This window comes from Canis lupus, chromosome 5 (assembly GCF_003254725.2).
Source record: "Canis lupus dingo isolate Sandy chromosome 5, ASM325472v2, whole genome shotgun sequence".
Taxonomy (NCBI): Eukaryota; Metazoa; Chordata; class Mammalia; order Carnivora; family Canidae; genus Canis; species Canis lupus.
In genome coordinates, this window is record NC_064247.1 from 10,531,237 (window position 1) to 10,553,193 (window position 21,957).

At 38.3% G+C, this 21,957-nt stretch overlaps 2 protein-coding genes across 2 annotated transcripts; one reads left to right on the forward strand and one right to left on the reverse strand.

Moving 5' to 3' along the window:
- Positions 1–5,783: 5,783 nt before the first annotated feature.
- On the reverse strand, positions 5,784–6,716 carry LOC125755043 (olfactory receptor 8B3-like). Its single transcript, XM_049109718.1, has one exon. The coding sequence runs from the start codon at positions 6,714–6,716 to the stop codon at positions 5,784–5,786; it is 933 nt and encodes a 310-aa protein (XP_048965675.1).
- Positions 6,717–20,197: 13,481 nt separating this feature from the next.
- LOC112671013 (olfactory receptor 6T1) lies at positions 20,198–21,124 on the forward strand. Its single transcript, XM_025464824.3, has one exon. It carries the CDS (start codon positions 20,198–20,200, stop codon positions 21,122–21,124), a length of 927 nt encoding a protein of 308 aa, XP_025320609.1.
- Positions 21,125–21,957: the final 833 nt, after the last annotated feature.

Below are 21,957 nucleotides of genomic sequence, written 5' to 3' on the forward strand. Positions count from 1 at the left end.
AAAGGGCACATGCACCTCAATGTTTACATATAGAATGGAATATTACTCAGCAATCAAAAAGAGTATCTTGCCATTTGCAATGACATGGTTGGAGCTAGAATGTATTATGCTAAGTGAAATAATTCAGAGAAAGACAAATAGCATGTGATTTCACTCATATGGGCAATTTAAGAATCAAAACAAATGAACATAGGGTGAAAAGAGAGAGGCAAACCATAAAACATACTCTTAACTAGAGAGAACAAACTAGGGGTTGCTGGAGAAGAAGTAGGGGGCGATGGATTAATGGGTGATGGAGATTACGGAGGGCACTTGTTGTGATGGGCACTAGGTGTTATATGTAAGTGGTGAATCACTAAATTCTACTCCTGAAACCAATTTTACACTATATGTTAACTAACTAGAATTTAAATAAAAACTTGAAACAAATAAACAAAAATTAACAGACATAGTGGCTAAAATTTTCTCAAAATCAACAGAAGTTCAAGAGCTGTGCAAACCTTAGACAGAATAAATCCAAAGAAATCCATGTCATGGCTCATCATAGTCAAATTTTTAAAAACTGAAAACAAAACAAAATCTTCCATGAAGGTAGAGAGAAGTGACAAATAACCTACAGAGATATAATGATTAAGATGACAGCCAACCGAAATAATGAAGAAGAATGGGGTTTCAGCATAAAGGAACTACCAATTTTGAATTCTTTTTTTTTCAAGTTTCTATTTAAATTCCAGTTAGCATACAGTGTAATATTATTTTTGGGTGCAGAATTTAGTGATTCAACACTTACATACAACACTAAGTGCTCATTACAAGTGCCCTTCTTACTCCCCATCACCCATTTCACCTATTCCACCATTCATCTCCCCTCCAGAAACTCTCAGTTTATTCTCTATAGTTTAGAGTCTGTTTTCTGATTTGCCTCTCTTTTTTTTCCCCACTATGTTCATTGTTTTGTATCTACAATGAGTTCCACATATGAGTGAGATCATATGGCTTTTGTCTTTCTCTGATTTATTTTGTTTCACATAGTATACTCTAGCTTACCCACATCACTGCAAATGGCAAGAATTTATTCTTTTTATGGCTGAGTAATATTTCACTATATTTCACTATATATAGTGAATATATAGAGAGTAATATTTCACTATATATATATATTAATTACATATTCTTTATTCATTCATCAGTTGATGGGCATTTAAGCTCTTTCCATAATTTGGCTATTGTTGATAATGCTGCTATAAATATCAGGGTGTGTGTATATCCCTTTAAATCAGTGTTTTTGTATCTTTTAGGTAAATACCTATTAGTGCAATTGCTGTATTGTAGGGTAGTCTATTTTTATCTTTTTGAGGAACCTCCATACTCTTTTCCAGACTGTCTGTACCCATTTGCATTTCCAACCAACAGTGCAAGAGGGTTCCCCTTCCTCCACATCCTTGTCAACATCCGTTGTTTCCTGTGTTGTTAATTTTAGCTATTCTGACTGGCATGAGGTAATATTTCACTCTAGTTTTGACTTACATTTCCCAGATGATAAATGATGTTGAGCGTCTTTAATGTGTCTGTTAGTCATCTGTATGTCCTCTTTAGAGAAATGTTTATTCATGTCTTCTGCCCATTTTTAAACTGGATTGTTTTTTGGTGTTGAGTTTTTGTTTTTGTTTTGAGAGAGAGAGATAGCGTGTACGTTTGAGCAGAGGTAGGTGCAGAGGGAGAAAGAAAATCCCAAGCAGGCTCCACACCCAGCTCAGACCCCAAGGCCAGGCTAGATCTCAGGACCCTGAGATTCTGACCTGAGCCAAAATCAAGTGTTGGAAATGGTTAACTGATTGAGCCACCCAGGCACCCCAAGTGTTGAGCTTTATAAGTTTTATAAGTTGAGTTTTATAAAAGAATATTCAATGAAAAAAAGACAGTCTCTTCAACAAACAATGTTGGGAAAACTGCACAGCAATATGCAAAAGAATGAAATTGGACCACTTTCTTATACCACACACAAAAACAAATTCAAAATGGATGAAAGACCTAAATGTGAGGCAGGAAATTATCAAAATCCTAGAGGATAACACAGGCAGCAACTTCTTGATCTCAGCCAGAGCAACTTCTTACTAGATATATATCCTGAGGCAGGGAAAACAAGCAAAAATGAGCTATTGGGACTTCATCAAGATAAAAAGCTTCTGCACAGTGAAGGAAACAACCAACATAGCCTAAAGACAACTTTTGGAATGGGAGAAGATATTTGCAAATGACCTAATAAAAGGTTAGTATCCAAAATCTATAAAGAATTTCTCAAACTCAACATCAATATTGAATTCTATATCCACTAACAATATCCTTCAGGAATAAAGGGGAAATAAATACCTATGCAGATGAAGGAAATGTAACATAATTTGTCAAGATACTGACCCTTTCAGAATGGTTCAAAAGTATATGAAACAGAAAGGAATGATCTCAGGATGAAGCCTGAAACTCCAGGAAGGAAGAACTATTGACTATGGAAAAATAGAGATAAATAAGACTATCTTCATGATTTTTTAGAACAATTTTTTGACATTTGAAGCTAAAGTAATTACACCATCTGACGTGACACTCTATGTAGAAAAAAATACTAAAGACAATTTTTTTTAAAGATTTATTTATTTATTTATTTATTTATTTATTTATTTATTTATTCAGAGGGAGAGAAAGAGGCAGAGACACAGGCAGAGGGACTCGATCCGGGCTCCCAGGATCACACCCCAGGCTGCAGGGAGCGCTAAACCGCTGCACCACCAGGGCTGCCCTAAAGACAGTTTTTTTTTTTTTTTTTAATGGAAAAGAGTAAAGGGAAGTAAATAGAAGCAAGTTTTCTACACTTTATTCCAGGTCATAAAATGTCAATACCACTAGACCATATAAGTTACATATATGTACTATATGTAACATAGTATACTGTGCTATCTAGAGTATATAGACAGAGATATTTCCTCCAATCACTAAGTATAAATCAAAGTTGAATTCTGAGAGAGGTCAAATAATTGATAGGAAGGCAAGAAAAGCGGAGAAACAAGAAACAGTGGAAACAAAGAGAAAATAACGCAATATTAGAGTCAGCCCTCAGACATCAAGAGATCAGTAATAGTCTAAACAAATTACATGGAGAGGCCAATTAAAAAGCAGAGATTTTCAAGGTTCATTTAAAAACTCAACTACATGCTACCTAAAAGAAACTTGCTTCAAATATAACAATGAAAGTAGGTTGAAAGTAAAAGAATGAAAAATAATAAACCATAGAACTAATAAGAGTTGTTTATATTTTCTTAACACAAGTCAATTATCAAATATATACATCCTTGGTTTATGATTTGACTTTTCATTTTCTTAACTGTGTCTTACAGTTTAATATTGAATAGAGAAATAACCTAATCAGAAAAACTCACAGACATGAAAAGAATAGCATAGGGGATATAGTCAATAATATTGTTAACAACATTGTATGGTTCCAGATGGTACCTATATTTACCATGATGATCATTTCATCATACATAGAATTATCAATTCATTACATTGTACACCTAAAATTAATATAAAACTCTATATCACCTACATTTCAATTAGAAAAAAGAAAATAGACACAATATTTAAACTGATATTTCAAAGAAGGTATACAATTGGCTAATAAGCATATGAAAAAATGCTCAGTGTTATTCATTAAGGATGTGCAAATTAAAACCAAAATGAGGGCAGCCCGGGTGGCTGAGCAGTTTAGCGCCGCCTTCAGCCCTGGGTGTGATCCCGAAGACTCAGGATCCAGTACTGCGACAGGTTGCCAGCATGGAGCCTTCTTCTCCCTCTGCCTGTGGCTCTGCCTCTCTCTCTCTCCCTCTCTCTCTCTCTCTCTCTCTGTCTCTCATGAATAAATAAATAATATTTTTTAAAAAATGAAATACTACTGCACCACCTGGACGGCTATGATTAAGAAGACAGACATTACCAAGTGTTGGCAAAAAATATGGAAAAAATTGTCAAATATTGCTAGTGGGAATATAATAATAGTAGAGTCTCTTTTGAAAACAATTGAGCAGTTTCATAAAAAGTTAAACATAGACTTTCCATTCGCCCAGTAATTCCCTTCCCAAACTTTTATTTAATGCACTCAGAAGCACAAAGGCATTCATCAGTACCTAGCAGCGCCAGAGCCACACATTTCCCCTTCTCCACTACTACCTCTGGATCCAAATATCTTTGTTGACTTGAGTCTGAACTATTTTTCAACTAAGGATGCTGGGATAATTAGATATCCATATGCAAAAACATTTACTCCGATCAACAGCCCACACCATATAGAAAAAGTAATTCAAAACAGATCATGGACTTAAATGCCATACTACTTAGAGAAGTAAACATAACAGAGAAATCCTTGGAACTCTAGGATAAGCAAAAGACCTGTTAAATATGACCCCAAACGTTCAAGCCATAATAAAAATTGAGACATTAGAATTCATCAAAATTAAGATTTTCTGCTTTTTGAAAGATAATATTAAGAGAATGAAAAGAGGAACACCTGGGTGACTCAGTGGTTGAGCACCTGCTTTCAGCTCAGGTCAAGATCCCGGGGTCCTGGAATCTAGTCTCACATCAGGTTCCCCACAGGGAGCCTGCTTCTCCCTCTGCCAATGTCTCTGCCCCTCTCTCATGTCTCTCATGAATAAATAAACAAAATCTTTTTAAAAAAAAAGAGAATGAAAAGACAAGATAAGTTAGGAGAAAATATTTAAACCACATGTCTGATATACTTTGCATTCAGAATATATCAAGAAATCTCAAAACTCAAGACTGAGAAAACAACTCTATCTGCCCTGTGAGAGCACAGACATTGCATGTCTTACTTACCACTATATCCACGATGTTTAACAACAGAGCTTGTCTAGGATAGGTGCTCAGAATCTATTTGTTGATGAAATTACTGTATTGTTTGTGCCATTAAACTTCTGAGACAAAAGGGACAGTGGAAATAATAAAGGGAAAATGCTGATTGCTAAAAGGATTTAAGATTTTTAGGACTATTTGCGAAAAGGACAAAAATTCTTCTACTAATACAGCCTCTCCCATTATCTATATTTCCTGCCCTGAAATCCCAAGAGGCAAAACCCAGTGTTCCTTTTATTCCTGATAGCTCTAAAAAGTTACCTTAATTTCTTGTCCTTAGGATCTAGGATCAGAAGGAAATCTCCCTTTACCACACTCCCTTGAGACCAGAGACCAGAGGGAAAAGGGAATCTTTCTATTTTTATCTTCTTTGGGGAAACAAAAGAATCTCCCTAAACAAAATGTCCTACAGCAGTCTAATAGACAACTCTCACTCCCCCACAGCCTTTTTTTTCACCCCCAATGAAGGTTTATTAAATGAATGAATAAAAACCAAATCTCAAGTCCACCAAAGTCTATATATCCATGACAAAGCTTCACAGGAATTCCAAGCATGCCTCAGCCAAAAATCTCAGAATTTACCATTTCTGGATTTACCAACGTACAACCCTTTATACTTAAAACTTAATGACTTCTGAAAATAAGCAGAAGAATGACAAGTGAACTCCTTTTTACCTTCTATGAAAAGATAAAGGACTGATCCCTCTTCTTTATATTGTTTGTGTGCAGTGATTTATAAATAATTAATTTACCCTATTATTTGAATCATTTGCATTTCTACTTTGACTTCTTACTGTTCCCTCCATAGCTTCATACACTGTATGCCCTTGCTAGGATTTGGAATCTGGAACTAAGACAGTTTCCATTTATGAGAACACCCTTTTCTTCAAAGTCTTACTCAGTGCAATTTTAACATCTTTGTTCCTTAGACTGTAAATAAAAGGATTCATCATTGGCCCCACGATGGTATAAAAAACTGTGGATACTTTATCTCGATCCAGAGACCCAGCAGGAGAGGGCTTAAGGTACATGAATGCCGATGCTCCAAAGAAGAGAGAAACAGTAACTATGTGAGAGCTACAGGTACTGAAGGCTTTGGACCTGCCCTCTGTAGAACGGATATGGAATATGTTGGAGAGGATCAAGGTGTAAGAAATGGAGATAGTGAGACTGGGCACTATTACATTGATGCCCACCACAATGAAAACCATAACCTCATTGATATACGTGCTTGTGCAAGAGAGCTGGAGAAGAGGAGGTATGTCACACATGTAATGATTGACGATGTTGCCATCACAGAAGCTGAGTCTCAGCATACAACCGGTGTGGGCAATGGCACCCACAAACCCCATCACATATGTTCCCACCATCAGCATGAGGCAGACCTGATGGGACATGGTGACCTTGTAGAGCAGGGGCTTACAGATGGCCACATACCGGTCATAAGCCATTGATGTCAAAACATAGCACTCATCGATAACAAAGAAAGAGAAGAAACAGAGCTGTGTCATGCACTCTGCATAAGAGATGATGTTCTCCTTTACAAAACTCATCAGCATTCTAGGGATTATGACAGACGAGTAGCAGAAATCAATGAAGGAAAGGTTGAAGAGAAAGTAGTACATGGGAGTGTGCAGGTGAGGGTTCAGACCAATCAGAAAAATCAAGCCCATGTTCCCCACCATGGTGACCACATAGAATCCTAAGAAAATGAAGAAGAGAGGCAGCTGGAGTTCTGGCTGTTGTGTTAAACCCAGCAGGATAAACTCGGTCACTGAAGAGTCATTTCCTATGGCCATTCTTCCCGAGGGCGTATCTGTGAGAACAGGACAAACGGTGACATTAAAATGAGTACCCGGCTGTCTCTCCCTAATTCCTCCATAATGAGACTGAGACCCAGAATGAAAGAATGAACTCAAACCCACCCTGCTGTGTGCCTTGGTCGTCTCCACTGTATAAAGGCTGAGCGACTGTTTAAAGATGTATATCAAAAACACTAACAGGCTAGTGCTGTAGGGGTAAGACTGAGTTATCCTGTGGCCAATCAAGACGACATTATTTCTGCTCCACTTCTGCTTTGACAGTCTACCAGCCCCATTTGATGACCAATGGCTGTCTCAGCAGAGAGGAGATAATAATGCCACTCCAGATCTTCAGCTTCCTCAGGGTTGGGAGGAAGAAGAACAGGACAGATAAAATTCAATACTCACCCTTCTGCCCTGGGACTTCAATACTGGGCCTTGCTCATTTTTCTCCCTTCTCAAAGAGGCACAAGTGGCTGTGATGAATTTTAGAGGGGAGCAGCCAAGAACAGATATTCTTCATTACAGTTTTTGTTTTGAGTGAGTTTTGGACCAAGGGAACCAGAGCACAGACCTCTGAGGAGCCACGACTTGCAGAACATGATTTCTGATAGTGGCTTTGCCAAAAGTGTTTTTCTCCAGACTAGGGGGTAGGTAGTAAATATCATCTTCTGGTGCCAAAAGAGCCCCCATGCTAATATGATCCCAGGGGTTTTCATGAGTTAGGAAATACTAGGGACCTGATTAAAAACTGGAAGACCTGTTCTCCCAGTGTTTTCCCCAGAGATCAGGCTTTATAGCAAAAATAAATTACCTACTCTGCATTTATAGCCTAGTTCATTATAGTAACAGTGACATATTGGAAAATACCATTATAACACCTTTTGGTGTGTTGTCAAATAAGGCAACATCCCCAAACAGAAAAGCAGATGATCTTTCCTGCATCCATAGCACCCACTGCCATACGAAATACTATACATTGTTTGTTCACTGTGTCTTCCTACAACACATACACACACATTAATACACTCACGTACATTTGAATTTAAGTTCTAAAGGGACACGGATTATGTCTGTTTTCTTCAGCACTATTTCTGTAGCAGCTTCGTAATTTGACACATATACAGTCAGTACTGACTAGATATTTTTTTAATTAGATAAATGAATGAGAATCCTTTTTCCATCTTTCCTGGGAACTATACTAGTTACTAAATGCAACAGAGGTCTTGTTCTATAGGCAAAGCCTTGCGTAATGTCAATGTTTTTCTTCACACCCTGAGTGTGGAACAAAAAAAAATACCAGTGAAGTATGTGAAGGCCACTGCTGAACTCCTGGTGGTCATGGAGGAGCACTTCAGATCAAAGTTACTGAACTCAGAGAAAGAATATCATTTTCCTCCTCTTAGTGTCACATTGAGGACTTCCACAGGCACTCAGAGGGCCCAAAGTCTCCCTCCAGGGACTGCAGCACAGACTCAGATCAAAAGACAGATTTGGATCTAGTTTAGGAAGCACTAAAATGCCCAACTCCAGGTCAGCTCACCATGGGAGGCCAATGGGAACTGTTCAGGGTTTTTATTGCTTTTTTGGCACAGGATTGAAATAATCAAAATGCGGACTCAGGAATATTAACATGGTGCACACCAGCAAGATGGACTGGTATAAGATGGAGTGAAGGCAGGGTCAAGCTTTGGGAGGCAATCACAACATCCACTGACTGTGGATAATTTTTAAATGCCCTGAAATAATAGTGCTGCTGTGAGTAATTCCAAGAAACAAATATATTCAAGAGACATTGCAAAGGAAGAGTCAGCAGTTCTTCTAACAAAGAAGATAGAAAGAAATAGACAAAAAAAAAAAATCCAAAGGACACCAGCTTAGGTGTTTTGCTAACTTATGCTGTTACTACAAACAGAAGGAACTCAAAAAGATTGGAAATATTTATGAGAAGTATACATTCAGTGTTGAACATGGTGAGATTGTTGCAGGACATCCAAGCAGAAGTACGCATTAGGAAAATGTCCAATGAAGGCTAAATAAATATAAGGAGGAAGGTCAGTACATGCGAAAGAGATTTGGGCATCGTTTCCTTTGAGGCTAAAGCCATGGGATTAGGTAAACTCAGGGAGAGAAAAGAAAGAGAAAAAAAGAGCAGAAGGGCAAGAAAAGAATTTGAGAAATCTTCCAATTGTGGATTTTATATTTAAGAAAATTTTAAACCAAACCATTACTGAAATGAATCCCAATTATTTTTCTCAGACCCCTCAAAATTACTAGGCAGCTAAGAATGCCTCAGGCCAAATTTGAATAGTGTCCCAACTGGATAGACATTCCTTAGGCTACAACAGTGATGAGTACCTGGGAGGGTCCATAAAATGTGTTTTCTTTTTCTGATTTGTTTTTTTTGTTTGTTTTTTGTTTTTTTTTGGAGAGACAGAGCACAATGTGGGACTAGAGCTCATGACCCTGAGATCATGACCTGAGATGAAATCAAGAGTCAGGTGCTTAACTGACCAAGCCAACCACCCAGGCGACCCCAGAAAAGGTGTTCTCTATGAAAAGTTACAAACTCTTACTTAGCTGATACAATAACTAGAAATACTCCCTCTAAACATATCAAATCACATTGCAAGAAGGATCTTATGCTAAGGCTCTAAGCTACAGCTGAAAGTCATTCTTTCATCTTTAATATAAACCGCATAAATATGGGCAAATGTGGAATGAAGATAGGGAGGTTCTGGCTTATCCTTACATTGCAAAACCCTCATTCCCTCCCTTCCTTTCTCCCATTCTACATAATGGTCACCTTAGCCTAATTCAGTTATAACATTAAATGGTCTTGTTTTCTCTGACATACATCAGCACTTCTTGCTCATACCTGACTCCTTTTTATTTTTTTAAGATTTTATTTATATATTCATGAAGACACAGAGAGAGGCAGAAACAGGCAGAGGGAGAAGCAGGCTGTGGGACATGATCCCAGGACCCCGGGAATCAGGACATGAGCCAAATGCAGATGCTCAACCACTGAGCCCCCCCCAGGTACCCCACCTCACTCCTTTTTAAGTAACTCAAGTTCAATATATTCTAACTTGTCAAAGTCAGTGGTAATTAAAGCTTTATGTGATGCTATATTTTCTAAAGATGCAAGAAATCATGTATTTTAACCCGGGGCCTGATGTTTTGATATATGCATACATTGTAAAATGATCATCACATTCAAGCTATTTAACATATTCATTACCTCACATAATTATGAATTCTCTGTGATGAGAACACTTACAATCAACTGTTACCAAATTTCAAGGATATATTAAAGTATTATTAATTATAGTTACAATGTTGTACATCAAATTTCCATAACTTATGCATCTTGCAGAACTGTAACATTTTTCCCTTTAGAGAGTATCTCCTTTTGCTCACTCCCCAGCCCTTGACAACTATCATTCTACTCTAGGCTTTCATGAGTTTGACATGTTTAGATTACATATATAAGTGAAATCATGCAGTATTGGTCTTTTTATGTCTGCCCTATTTCACTTAGCATACTGTCCTCCAAGTCCACCTAGGTTGTCCCAAATGCAGAATTTTCTTTTTTTAAAGGCTGACTAAAAATCTTAAGCAATTTTTTTAGAAGTTGTTAGTTCATCTTAAGATTAATTCTTCTTCTCTAAGTTCTAATCAGTAAAGAATATGCACAAAGGCCTCTGGTCAAATAAGATACAAACCAGCTGTAGCAATGGCAAGGGGGTCATTATCTGTAGAAAGCAGAACTCTCTAGTAAATATTAGATTGGAAAAATCTTTAATCTTAAAGCCAAATGAGGCTTCCTACTTATTCTCTCTGGCCCTAAATCAACAAAAGGAAAATTGTGGACATTCCTCACCAGCAGAAAAGCGATTCTATGTATCAGTCTATTTACTTTGCAGGAGTAAGGGTGACGAGATGATGCCAAAAAGAGTCATTTTTCTATTAATAAATGAACTGGTCCAAAGAAAAGGATGGAGTTGCCTTCTTGCTTTTGAAGCATGATAGCTCCACCTACTGGTAAAGGTATGGCCCAAAGAATTTTAGACTCCAGATGAAAGGCTCCTCTTCTGTTAGGAAATCAGGTAAAACGGGAAAAATCCAAGATTTCCAGAATGTGGAGAAGAAAGGAAGTCCTTTCCTCCATGGAAATGTGAGAGGAAAGAATAAATATTTCTGAAGTGGTAGGAAACAGGGTCTGGCACAAACTGGGTGCTCCATAAATATCAGTGACGGATGCTGCCATCAGATTATATTCGTCTGGTATTTGTGAAATAATCACACATGTGTAATAAAGTGGGTAGGAGCCTGGATCCTGGGGCAAATGACCATATTTAAATCTTCTGTCGTCTTGTTAGCTGGCTGACCTTAGGCAAGCAGATTTCTCTACAACTCAATTTCCTAATCTATAAAATAGAGACAAAGTAGTTCCTGCCTCATAGCAGTGTTGAGGATTAAAGAAGATTCTGCTGGCACAAGTAGTTGGTTTACAAAGAAAGGACTCCTCAAATGTCATTATTACTGTATTGAGCTGTTGGGAGATTGGAGTATGTTAATGAATATAAATAATTTAGTATACTTACTGAAACTTAGATAAATATGCACTGGCATAATAATGATGTTATTACTATTATATTAATAATAATAGGTTAACAATTAATATCAATATTCCTAATATTATTGTTATTAAATTATTATTCTATGTATTACCTTCCTGTTTTCCTCAAAATATAAAAGTACAATTCATCTCTAGATGACATATTCTCCCTGAATTCAAATTAAGTCTCTCTCAGTTTCTACTTGTAATTAAATTAAAATTTTATTAATAAGTTAAAATATTTATCATTTGAGTTGTTGGTTTTGAGGCACAACCCAGTCACCACACAGATATCCCCACAGTGTAGGATGTTCTTTCATTCATTTTTGAAGCTGCCTGAAACTTCACCAATCTGGTACTCTTTTAGGCTAATCTCTGAATTTTTTTTTATGCTAGTAACTCTGGAATTGAAATAGCGCAGTCAGTAATCCACTGCTCTTGTGTACATATATATATATATATCTTTCTCGCATACGCTTTACTAAGATAACAAGTGAGGGTGAATTTGTATGGCAAAGGACAAAAAGTACCCCTACAAGAGTATTCAAATAGCCAATAAAAGATTTTGTTGAGGAGGAAGACGATCAGATTCCAGAAAAGGATTTGGAAAGTATCAAAGACAACCTTCACATACTTCACACATATTTTCAACTTGGGCAATTTCTCATATAATTTAATGTTATTATGGAGTAGTTTCTGAGCTAACTCAGCCAATAGACATTTCAATTTTCCCTAATCATTTGCATTGATTCACCAGAGTAAGCAGGTATAAGGGAGAAAAAAAAGAAAAGAGAAGAGGACATGCCCATTTTTGGGGAAAAGATAGCAGTTATGTAATCTCCCCTCAGAATAATATTCCATCTTTATTCTAAGATGAAATATTATCATAAGGACCTTTTTTTCTCAGAATGAACATAGATATCACCAGGTGTGTTATTGAACAACCCACTTGGATTCATTTCTTGTTTCTTGGCCTGTTCTTATGACACTTGGCTTTGGGGTCAAGTAGGGCACAAAACACCCTTGGAGGAAGGTGATTATCTGCCAAGCTTTATAGAAGTCCCACTCTAACTAGAATTTCTAACAGTTAAGTTTCAGTGAAGGAAACAAACTATTCAAGGATTTTTAAGCAAAGAGGATTAAAGGGAATTAAGTGCTTACAAAATCATCAGCTGTGCTTAGGAAATGGATCCTAGACTGGGATTCCAGGATGGACTCCTAGTTCTCTGCAGGTCCAGATCCAACCCACTGAGGAGATTAGAATGAAGGTGGGAACAGCTCACCCACAGTAACCACCATAGCATTCAACACTCAAGCACACTTCCTCTGATTCTTGAAAATCAAAGCAAGCCTGGCTCCTCACTTTCCCATAACAAAACTAGATGGCTTTATAGGGGCACCTGGTGCCTCCGTCAGTTAAGTGTCTGCTTTTGCCTCTGGTCATGATCTTGAGATCCTGGGATCCAGCCCTGCTTCAGGCTTCCTGGTCAGTGGGAAGTCTACTTCTCTCTCTCTCTGTCCCTCCCCCTGCTTGTGCTCTATCCCTCTTCTCTAGACAGACAACTATGATCAGTGCCAAATTATCTTTTATCCATTGTATATTTTAAACTATATTTTATTTAGCCTGTGAATCCCTAAGAGTATCATAGAATATCTTCCCATTTTCAAGAAGAGAGGAAAAAAAAAAAACCACAATTAGCTACAAATAAAAATCCCGAGGGGATCCCTGGGTGGCTCAGCAGTTTAGCGCCTGCCTTCGGCCCAGGGCATGATCCTGGAGACCCGGGATAAAGTCCCACATCGGGCTCCCTGCATGGAGCCTGCTTCTCCCTCTGCCTGTGTCTCTGCCTCTTTCTCTGTGCATTTCTCATGAATAAATAAATAAAATCTTAAAAAAAAATCCCAATGCACAGTCTGACATGACTATATTTCCTAATTCCAACCAAGGTTGGACAACCATCATAGAATTTTTAAATATGTTCTTTTGATTTTATCATATCTCTGCTAAACCAATAGTATTCACAATTCACTTCGTGCTCCAGAGTATGCAAAATTTTTCAGTAGAACAACATCTAAAAAGAGGCAGGCTCTTGATGACAGTTCACAGTCATTTTAAGGGACTTGAAGTTCAACATTCATTCAGGGGATGGGGGTAGAGTAAGCAGAGAAAAATGGATACTCTGAGCTTATAGAAATTATATAAATGAGAAGAGAATTTTTATTCTGCTGGATAATGAGATAAAAATTCAAGTGATTTGGGCAGGCCCAGGGGCTCAGCAGTTTAGCGCCGCCTTCAACCCAGGGCATAATTCTGGAGACCTGGGATCGAGTCCCACGTCAGGCTCCCTGCTTGGAGCCTGCTTCTCCCTCTGCCTGGGTCTCTGCCTCTCTCTCTCTCTCTCTCTCTCTCTCTGTCTCTCGTAAATAAAATAACTGAAATCTTTAAAAAAAATTTAAGTGATTTTTCTAATCTTTATTGATTATCTTAGTGCAAATTATATACAACCCATTCCCTTGAAAGTCCTGTGCAACTCATTTTCCAGGTGAGGAAACGGACACTCAGAGAATTTAATAACATATTCAAGTTCATGCCACAAATTGTGTCACAACTAGTATGTGAGTCAATATCTAGTATTTATTAAAAATAGTTTTATTTTGTTATTAGTGCTGATAATATATAGATATTTAATTTTTATAATTTCATTACATTATTAAGATAGCCAAGACCTCACTGAGTCACTACCAAGTTCAAAAGTATTTCCTGAAGTTTGAATATAGTGGCAAATTTTCTTCTACCCTGTACTCAAGAAATAGCTTTATTTTTCTTTTTAAAGAAGTATGCAGCCACTCTATGACAAAACTCAAACAACTTACTTCCCGTAGCCTCAAAGGACTAATTACATTGTTTATTTTTAACAAGTTGGGTCAAAGTTGTTCCCTTTTGGGGTTTCAAAGCAAGTTTAAAGCAAGTTAAAGTAAATTTTAATTGATCAGTTATGGCAAGAATTAATCATGCAAAGTTAAAGGAACTTTTCTTTCAACACCACAGTGGAGTTTTGCTTAGTATCACTGGGAGCAAACAGGTGTCAATACAAGAAGCCTTCTGTGTGTTTCAATGACCATGAACAGGAGGAGCCCTATAGATCCTCTGACTTTACATTCTTCAAATTGGCCAGGAGAAGAAGCCTAAGAAGTGCAGTACTAGAACAGGTACAAGCCAATTTATATCAGCCTCTTCTCTCAGGCAACTTTGTATGCTCAGAATTTATTCTTACTCTGACTTAGAAAGGAGCTTGTTAGAATTAAGTCTTGTGTATACAGAAGTTAAGGCTTATAGTTTTAGAGTACTACAAATATGGCATATTTCATTGCACACAGTAAAACAATTTGTTTCTCTGAAGGAAGAGAGGAATGAGAACTCTCCATTGCTACTTTTGGCTGTTGAGTTCTACACACATAGCCAATAAAGTAAGGTACTATGGGAAGCTTTGATATTTGTGTTTTGAATAACGAGTTAATTAGACTAACAACTTTCTCTTTTATTAAGGCCTCAAACACCATACCTCCAGCTTTTGGAAAACTTTGTCCTTATTCTTACTGAAGTCTCATGTAAAGATCAAGTTTTGCATGTAGAGAAGTAATGGGTAACCTATCGTATGTAGGATAGCACAAGACAAAGTACCCTGCCCAACATAGCATAATTTCCGGGAAATTTTTCATTCAACAGTTACTGTGTTAGTCATTCTAACTTCAAACCTTTGAGAACTAAATTATTTCTATCAAGAAGTAACTGAGGACACCTGGATGGGTCAGTGGTTGAGCATCTGTCTTCAACTCAAGGCATGATCCTGGGGTCCTGGGATCAAGTTCCAAGATGGGCTCCCCACAGGGAGCCTGCTTCTCCCTCTGCCTATGTCTTTGCCTCTCTTCTGTGTGTCTCTCATGAATAAATAAATAAAATCTTTTTTTAAAAAAAGAAGTAACCCAAAATAGTCACATTTCTTTTTAAATTAACACATTAATGATTATTTGATAATTACCTAAAAGCAAGAATACTGTGTAATAAGTATATAAAGGCCTACTAGCAGAGATGGGAAGGATCCAATTAAATTTCATCTGTCTCAAGAGCCAGTTTATGTTCCTAGAGCCTTTAAGTCCATCAGGTTTGAGTCATTCTTCATCCAAGAAATAGTATGCCCTGGTCTTGCTATTTTTAAGAAGAAATATACTTACATAATAATTATAAGTGTATTTTAAACCGTAGTTTGATAATAAAAAAAAATGAATAATCTTTATAATCTCATTTTCCTATTGAAAAACTCAAAAGTTGGTATTTTGGGTTACTTTAAACCTGGAAGACTCATATCCTTTCTGGATCTACAATTCCTCCTTAAGTGTTTGGTTAAATGTTATTAACCTTTTAAGTATTCCATGCTGCTCCATACACAAAATTTGTTCCTTTCTTTTCTCCGCCCCTACATGACTTTGATTTTACTTTTATCACAGCCTTAAATGAATTCTAATGCAATTTACAATTTGCAATCAATATATCTAACCCTTACTACACTATGGCTCCGTAGCAATTCAACTTTTATCTCCAGTACCTGATAAAATACCTGGCACAAAGTGTTCAAGGTTGTATCTAGTCTCATATGTATGGGGGTACTCGCATGGGGTACTTGGTTAGCCCAGGCCTGAAAGGAATAATCCCCTCATATTTGTGGGCACACTGGGGCATGGGTTAGCCATCTGAAGTGTTGTAAGAATTAATAGCCTGGATTTATGGCTTCTCTGGGTCATCTGTAAAGTTAGCTTTCCACCACATTGGTGATGGTTTTAGTTTAGAAAACTATGCCTGTCATTTCTGGGCTCTTCTATTCCATACCTACTACTTAGTCTCCTCTTAATATCTCAGCCCTTTTTCCTAACCTTGCTCAAAAAGCCCAACTCTCTTCTTTCTCTCTAAATCCAGCATTTAGTCTCCTCTTAATATCTCAGCCCTTTTTCCTAACCTTGCTCAAAAAGCCCAACTCTCTTCTTTCTCTCTAAATCCAGCATTTCTCAAACTCTAAGGTAAATAAGAATAACCCAGATAAATTGTTAAAAATCTGTATTCCTCGGCCCTATCCCCAGAGGATGATTGCATTTTTACAGGTAGAGCCTAGAAATCAGTATTTTTAATCAACAAACTAGATGATTCTGGCGCAAGTTTTCCATGCTCAGAGGAAATAATTCAATAAACCTAGATTCTCCCTTGACTAATAAAGTATAAAATGTATTCAAACCTCAAGATACCAGGAGTATACCTAAAGAGGAAAAAAAGAGAAACTAGCTATGCAAATGTGTTGCCAGTGGAAATGAGAAGGATTTGGCTAAGGGAAACAGGAGAGGAGCTCTGAATGGATTGCCGGAGGACTAAACAGAGACGTGGACATACATCCTGGAAATGGGAAATTTGCAAGACCAAATGGTCCATGTGGGTGAAAGGATTGAGAAAGGATCTCAGGGACACCAGGGTGGTTCAAGCATTTAACTCTTGATTTCAGCTCACATCATGATCTCAGGCTCATAAGATACAGCCTCAATTTGGGCTCCACACTGAGTGTGGATCCTGCTTAAGATTCTCTCTGCCCCTCTCTCTCTGCCCCTACCCACCCCCTCCAGCTCACATGCTTTCTCTCTCTAAAGACAAAGAGAAAAAAAAAAAGAAAGAAAAGGTCTCATAGCCTAAGTTTATGGTAAATTCTGGCAGGAGGGTCCTATATTTCAGAAGGGAGATGGGAGAGTTTTGATGATTCCAACCAGATTTAGAATAATAAGCCATATAATAAATGTGTAATGCCATGAAGGAGTCCTTATTGGGAATGGGAAAGTAGCTAAGTACCTGTATGTGATTCTAGATCTATAAGCAACCCAAGCAGAATGCTCTGCTTTCTACATGATATAGATCCAGCATACCCTGTAATAGAACTTGAAAGACAAGGAGGACAAGTTTCTAGGATATACTCAGGTAAGGGAGTCCTTCTGGGGATGGAGAGTAGTGATTGGGGCCAGAACACCCAATCTCACTTCTCTGTAGAAGCTGAAAGCCTCCGAGATAAGGCTCAGTCTAGCACACATTCTGAGGGATAGTTTTATTTTTTTAGGACCAAAGCTTTAAACTACAATAACTAATTTCCATATGCACAATTCTTATCATTAACCCACAAATGAAGCAAGGAGACAATTGGAAGTTGACGTCAAATCAAATTTATAGTCACGAACTCTCTCCCGCCTAAGATATTATGGCTGAGCAGTTACAAGTGCAGTCTCTAAAGTCAAACTTCCTAAAATTCCAGTCCCTAACTTTTCTACTCGCTAGATACGGGTCCTTACTTTCTACATAATTCCTTTGCCTGTAGAATGGAAGTAATGCTTAGCTTGCCTGGTTGCTGAAACATTGAACAATGAAATGAATGAAAAATTCCTTTCCTAATATATTACAGCTACTCAGTAAATGCTGTTATTATTATGAGGCATTATTATATTGCAGCACTTCAAATCAATGTCCTTTTTCCCTCTGGCAGGTTCAAATTTCAAGTAAAAATAGTTATATTTAGTAGTGCCATGGTCTGACATCAGGGTTGGATCATCTTAAATGTTCATCTTAGCTCTACCTCTGAAGTTTTTTTAACCTGATGTGCTCCAATTTGCTCAGTTATAAAGTGGACAACAGTAGCTACCTAATTGTGTAGATTAAGTTATAGTGCAGATAGAATTGAAAATGTGTGTACATGTGTGTCCTTCATAGCTCTAATTCCCTCCATTGGCTCTCACCTTGCCAAACACTATTTTTAGTGTGAAGTAGATGGGAACAAGAAATCATTTCCAATAATGTTAACAACTTCTAACTATGAGTTTATGCAAGACTTCTTAGACATTAGGCTAACTAACCAACAACATTATTTGGAGGTTCAAAATGAGAAAAAAAAATTTAAGATTTTATTTATTTATTTGAGACAGACAGAGAGCATGAGTGGTGGGGAGGGGGAGAGAGAGAGGGAGAAGCAGACTCCCAGCTAAGTGCAGAGCCTGAAATGGGGCTGGATACCAAGACCCTGGGAACACGACCTGAGCCAAAGTCAGACACAACTGACTGAGTCACCCAGCATCCCCCAAATGACAAAATTTTAAACACATATATATAGGGATTATATTTTTATTATGTGGAATAATAAGAACGACAGCCAGCCAACTGGAAATTACTCAGAAACTTGCAAGTAGCGAGTAGGTTAACTGCCAATGGAATGCTGTATAATAGACTTTAGTATATGTGTTTTATAATAGTAGATAAAAGCTAATATTAAAAATTTGCCAGCTAGGCTTTATAAGCTATTTTTAAACACAATATTTACCCAATACTTTGGGAAAAGCCATAGTTAACATATTTTCCTTATCTGAAATGATTATGTCATCCCTAAATACTCTAACATCCTTTTCTGAGTTTTATTGAGGTATTTAATTGACTTTGGAGGTATAAAGCTTTACTATTAGCTAGCTACTTAATCCCAGGATTTACTTCTTACTGACATAACCAGAACTTGCCCTGAAGGTCTTTCTTTCAGCCTTGGAACCAAGATTCTCTGCCTCTGCTGATAATTTTTCTTAAGACTTCTCCAGACAGACTTGAGAAAATATTTATGTTCCCCATCTTTAATGCTGGAAGTCTGGAGTAATAGATGTTCCTGGATTAAACTTTGCAAAAGCTCTCAACACTTCATTCTTCGTCAATTAAACAACTTGATGGTAATTTGCATTCTTTCTGTCTTAGAATGTTTTCCAACATTTTCAGACAATGAAATTGACAGGCAAAATCTATGAAATTCTGCATATTTGGTGCTGGATGTGACAAAAGGATCCTAGAACCAAGATGTCTAGTGAAACTGAACTGTGCAAAACTTATGGATAAATTTCATAAGTTCGAAAGTTCTAAAGACAAGATGAACATATCTCCAAATGAAGGTAATAGTTGAAGAGGCAAATTGCTACAACCTATCTCCTTGGGTAAGCTTCCTTCCCCCTCTTCACCTTATGCCACAAACACGTTGGGAGAGCTGAGGATGAGAGGAAGCTAGTCACCTGGAAGAGGGATTTCCCATAACCCAGAGAAGGAAGAGTTGGTAAAAACAACAAACCAGAAAGGACTTGGACTCTCCACAGTTTCATCACCTGTGAAACTCTGGCTGATTAAGAAAAATAAAATCTCTAAAGACACTGAAAGCCGTGATTTTTATTGTTATCTTGTGTTAAGCCAGGACATAGAAGGACCACAAGCACTGAGAGTTCTTGATCCCAATATGATTTTGCTCATAGTTCATTTATTCTGTAAAGTCTTCTCTGACCCCTCCACTCTTCTGGACCCCACTCATGTGATACCCAGCCTAAGTGAAACAGAAAGAAGTATGTGCATGGGAGCCCCAGAAATCTGGTTTGAAATCCTGCCTCTACCACCTGCTCCCTATTTGATCATTGAAAAGTTCCTTGAACTTCTTCAGTCATCCTTTCTTTACCTAGAAGAGAGAATAGTTATATTTATCTTTAAGAGCCACTGTGAGAGGAGATACTGCATCCAAATTTCCTAATACATAATTAATGTTCAATATCATAATATCATCCATGTTATTGCTGATATACAGCTTGCTATCATATCTTATTTCTCTTTTTTGTAAGTCACTCCTAAGCAGAAAGATGAATATAATCTCAGGATGTAAGGAAGCACCAGGTGCTTATTATTCTGTTGATCCATTAAATGATAATTTATGGCTATGGAACCAGTTACAAAATTCTGTTTCATTTCTCCTCCAGGTCACTGGAGATGAGTCTGGAAAACTGGACTCAGGTGACAGAGTTTGTCCTTTTGGGTTTCCCCAGAAGCCACATCCTACAGTCTCTGCTGTTCCTGGGGTTGATGGTGACCTACATTGTAACGGCCTCAGGCAACCTACTCATTATTGGGCTCAGCTGGGTGAGCAGACGCCTACACACACAGATGTACTTCTTCCTGAGGAACCTGTCCTTTCTGGAGCTGTTGCTTGTGTCTGTTGTGGTTCCAAAAATGCTTGTCATCATTCTCACAGGGGATCACTCCATCTCATTTGCCAGTTGCATCCTCCAATCCTACCTCTACTTCCTCCTTGGCACCACCGACTTCTTCCTCTTAGCTGTCATGTCTCTGGATCGTTACTTGGCAATCTGCCGCCCCCTCCACTATGAGACTCTGATGAGCGGTCGTGTCTGTTCCCAATTAGTTCTGGCCTCCTGGCTAGCTGGATTCCTCTGGGTGCTCTGTCCCACCATCCTCATGGCCAGCCTACCTTTCTGTGGCCCCCGTGGTATTGACCACTTTTTCTGTGACAGCTGGCCTTTGCTGAGGCTCTCTTGTGGAGACACCCGCCTACTGGAGCTGGTGGCATTTGTGCTCTCCACGACAGTGTTACTGGGGTCACTGGCGGTGACCTTGGTTTCCTATGCCTGCATTCTTGCCACAGTTTTCAGGGCCCCCACAGCTGCCGAGCGGAAGAAGGCATTCTCCACTTGTGTCTCACATCTTACTGTGGTGGTCATCGTCTATGGCAGCTCCATTTTTCTCTACATCCGTGTGTCGGAGGCTCAGTCCTCACTGCTCAACAAAGGTGCCTCAGTCCTGAGCTGTATCATCACACCCCTCCTGAACCCATTCATCTTCAGTCTCCGCAATGATAAGGTGAAGCAGGCCCTGAGAGATGCCCTGAGGTGGCACTGAATCATGGCAATGAGAGACTATGAGGATCACAAGTAAAATATATATATATTAGATTAGGAGATTAAAAATTTATGCAAATATTTTTAAGATTTTGTGTATTTATTCATGAGAGACACACAGAGAGAGGAGCAGAGACACAGACAGAGGGAGAAGCAGGCTTCATGCAGGGAGCCCGATGTGGGACTCGATCTTGGGTCTCCAGGATCACACCCTGGGCTGAATGCAGGTGTTAAACCACTGAGCCACACAGATGTCCCAATTCATGCAATTTTTAAGACTGGGTTTGAAGTTCAAATCACTCAAGCAACACCCTGCACTTTTGTCAGACAATTAAAAAATAGTCTTCATATGGAGCACCCCAGTGGCTCAGTTAGGCATCTGACTCTTGATTTCAGCTTAGGTCATGATCTTGGGATGGTGGGATTGAGCCCCAAGTCAGGCTGTGCAAGGAGTCTGCTCAGAATTCTCTCTCTTTCTTCTGCCCCTCCTGCATACATGCACATGTGCTCTCTCTCTCTAAAACAAATAAAATCTAAAAAAAGTCTTCATAAATATACAATATAAAATAGGGAGCAAGCCTTCATTTTCCTTCCCCCTATCTTCCTGATGCCTCCCCTTCTCGATCCCTCCTAGAGAAGGCTGATCCAATTGGTCAAGTTTCAAAATTCTGGTTAGGACACATTTACTTTGGGGCAGGTAAGGATGTGGCCTTTATGCAGGGAGACCGCTACTCTTCTTCCTCACCTGTGTTCAGCACACTTATTACAGCTTCAGGATCCTATATCATGAAGCCAACCAGCAGATGCTAAAACATGGAGATTCAGATAAGGAGC

Coding starts and splice junctions, on each gene's coding strand:
- LOC125755043 (XM_049109718.1), bottom strand. CDS start 6,716: ATGGCCATAGGAAATGACTCTTCAGTGACCGAGTTTATCCTGCTGGGT.
- LOC112671013 (XM_025464824.3), top strand. CDS start 20,198: ATGAGTCTGGAAAACTGGACTCAGGTGACAGAGTTTGTCCTTTTGGGT.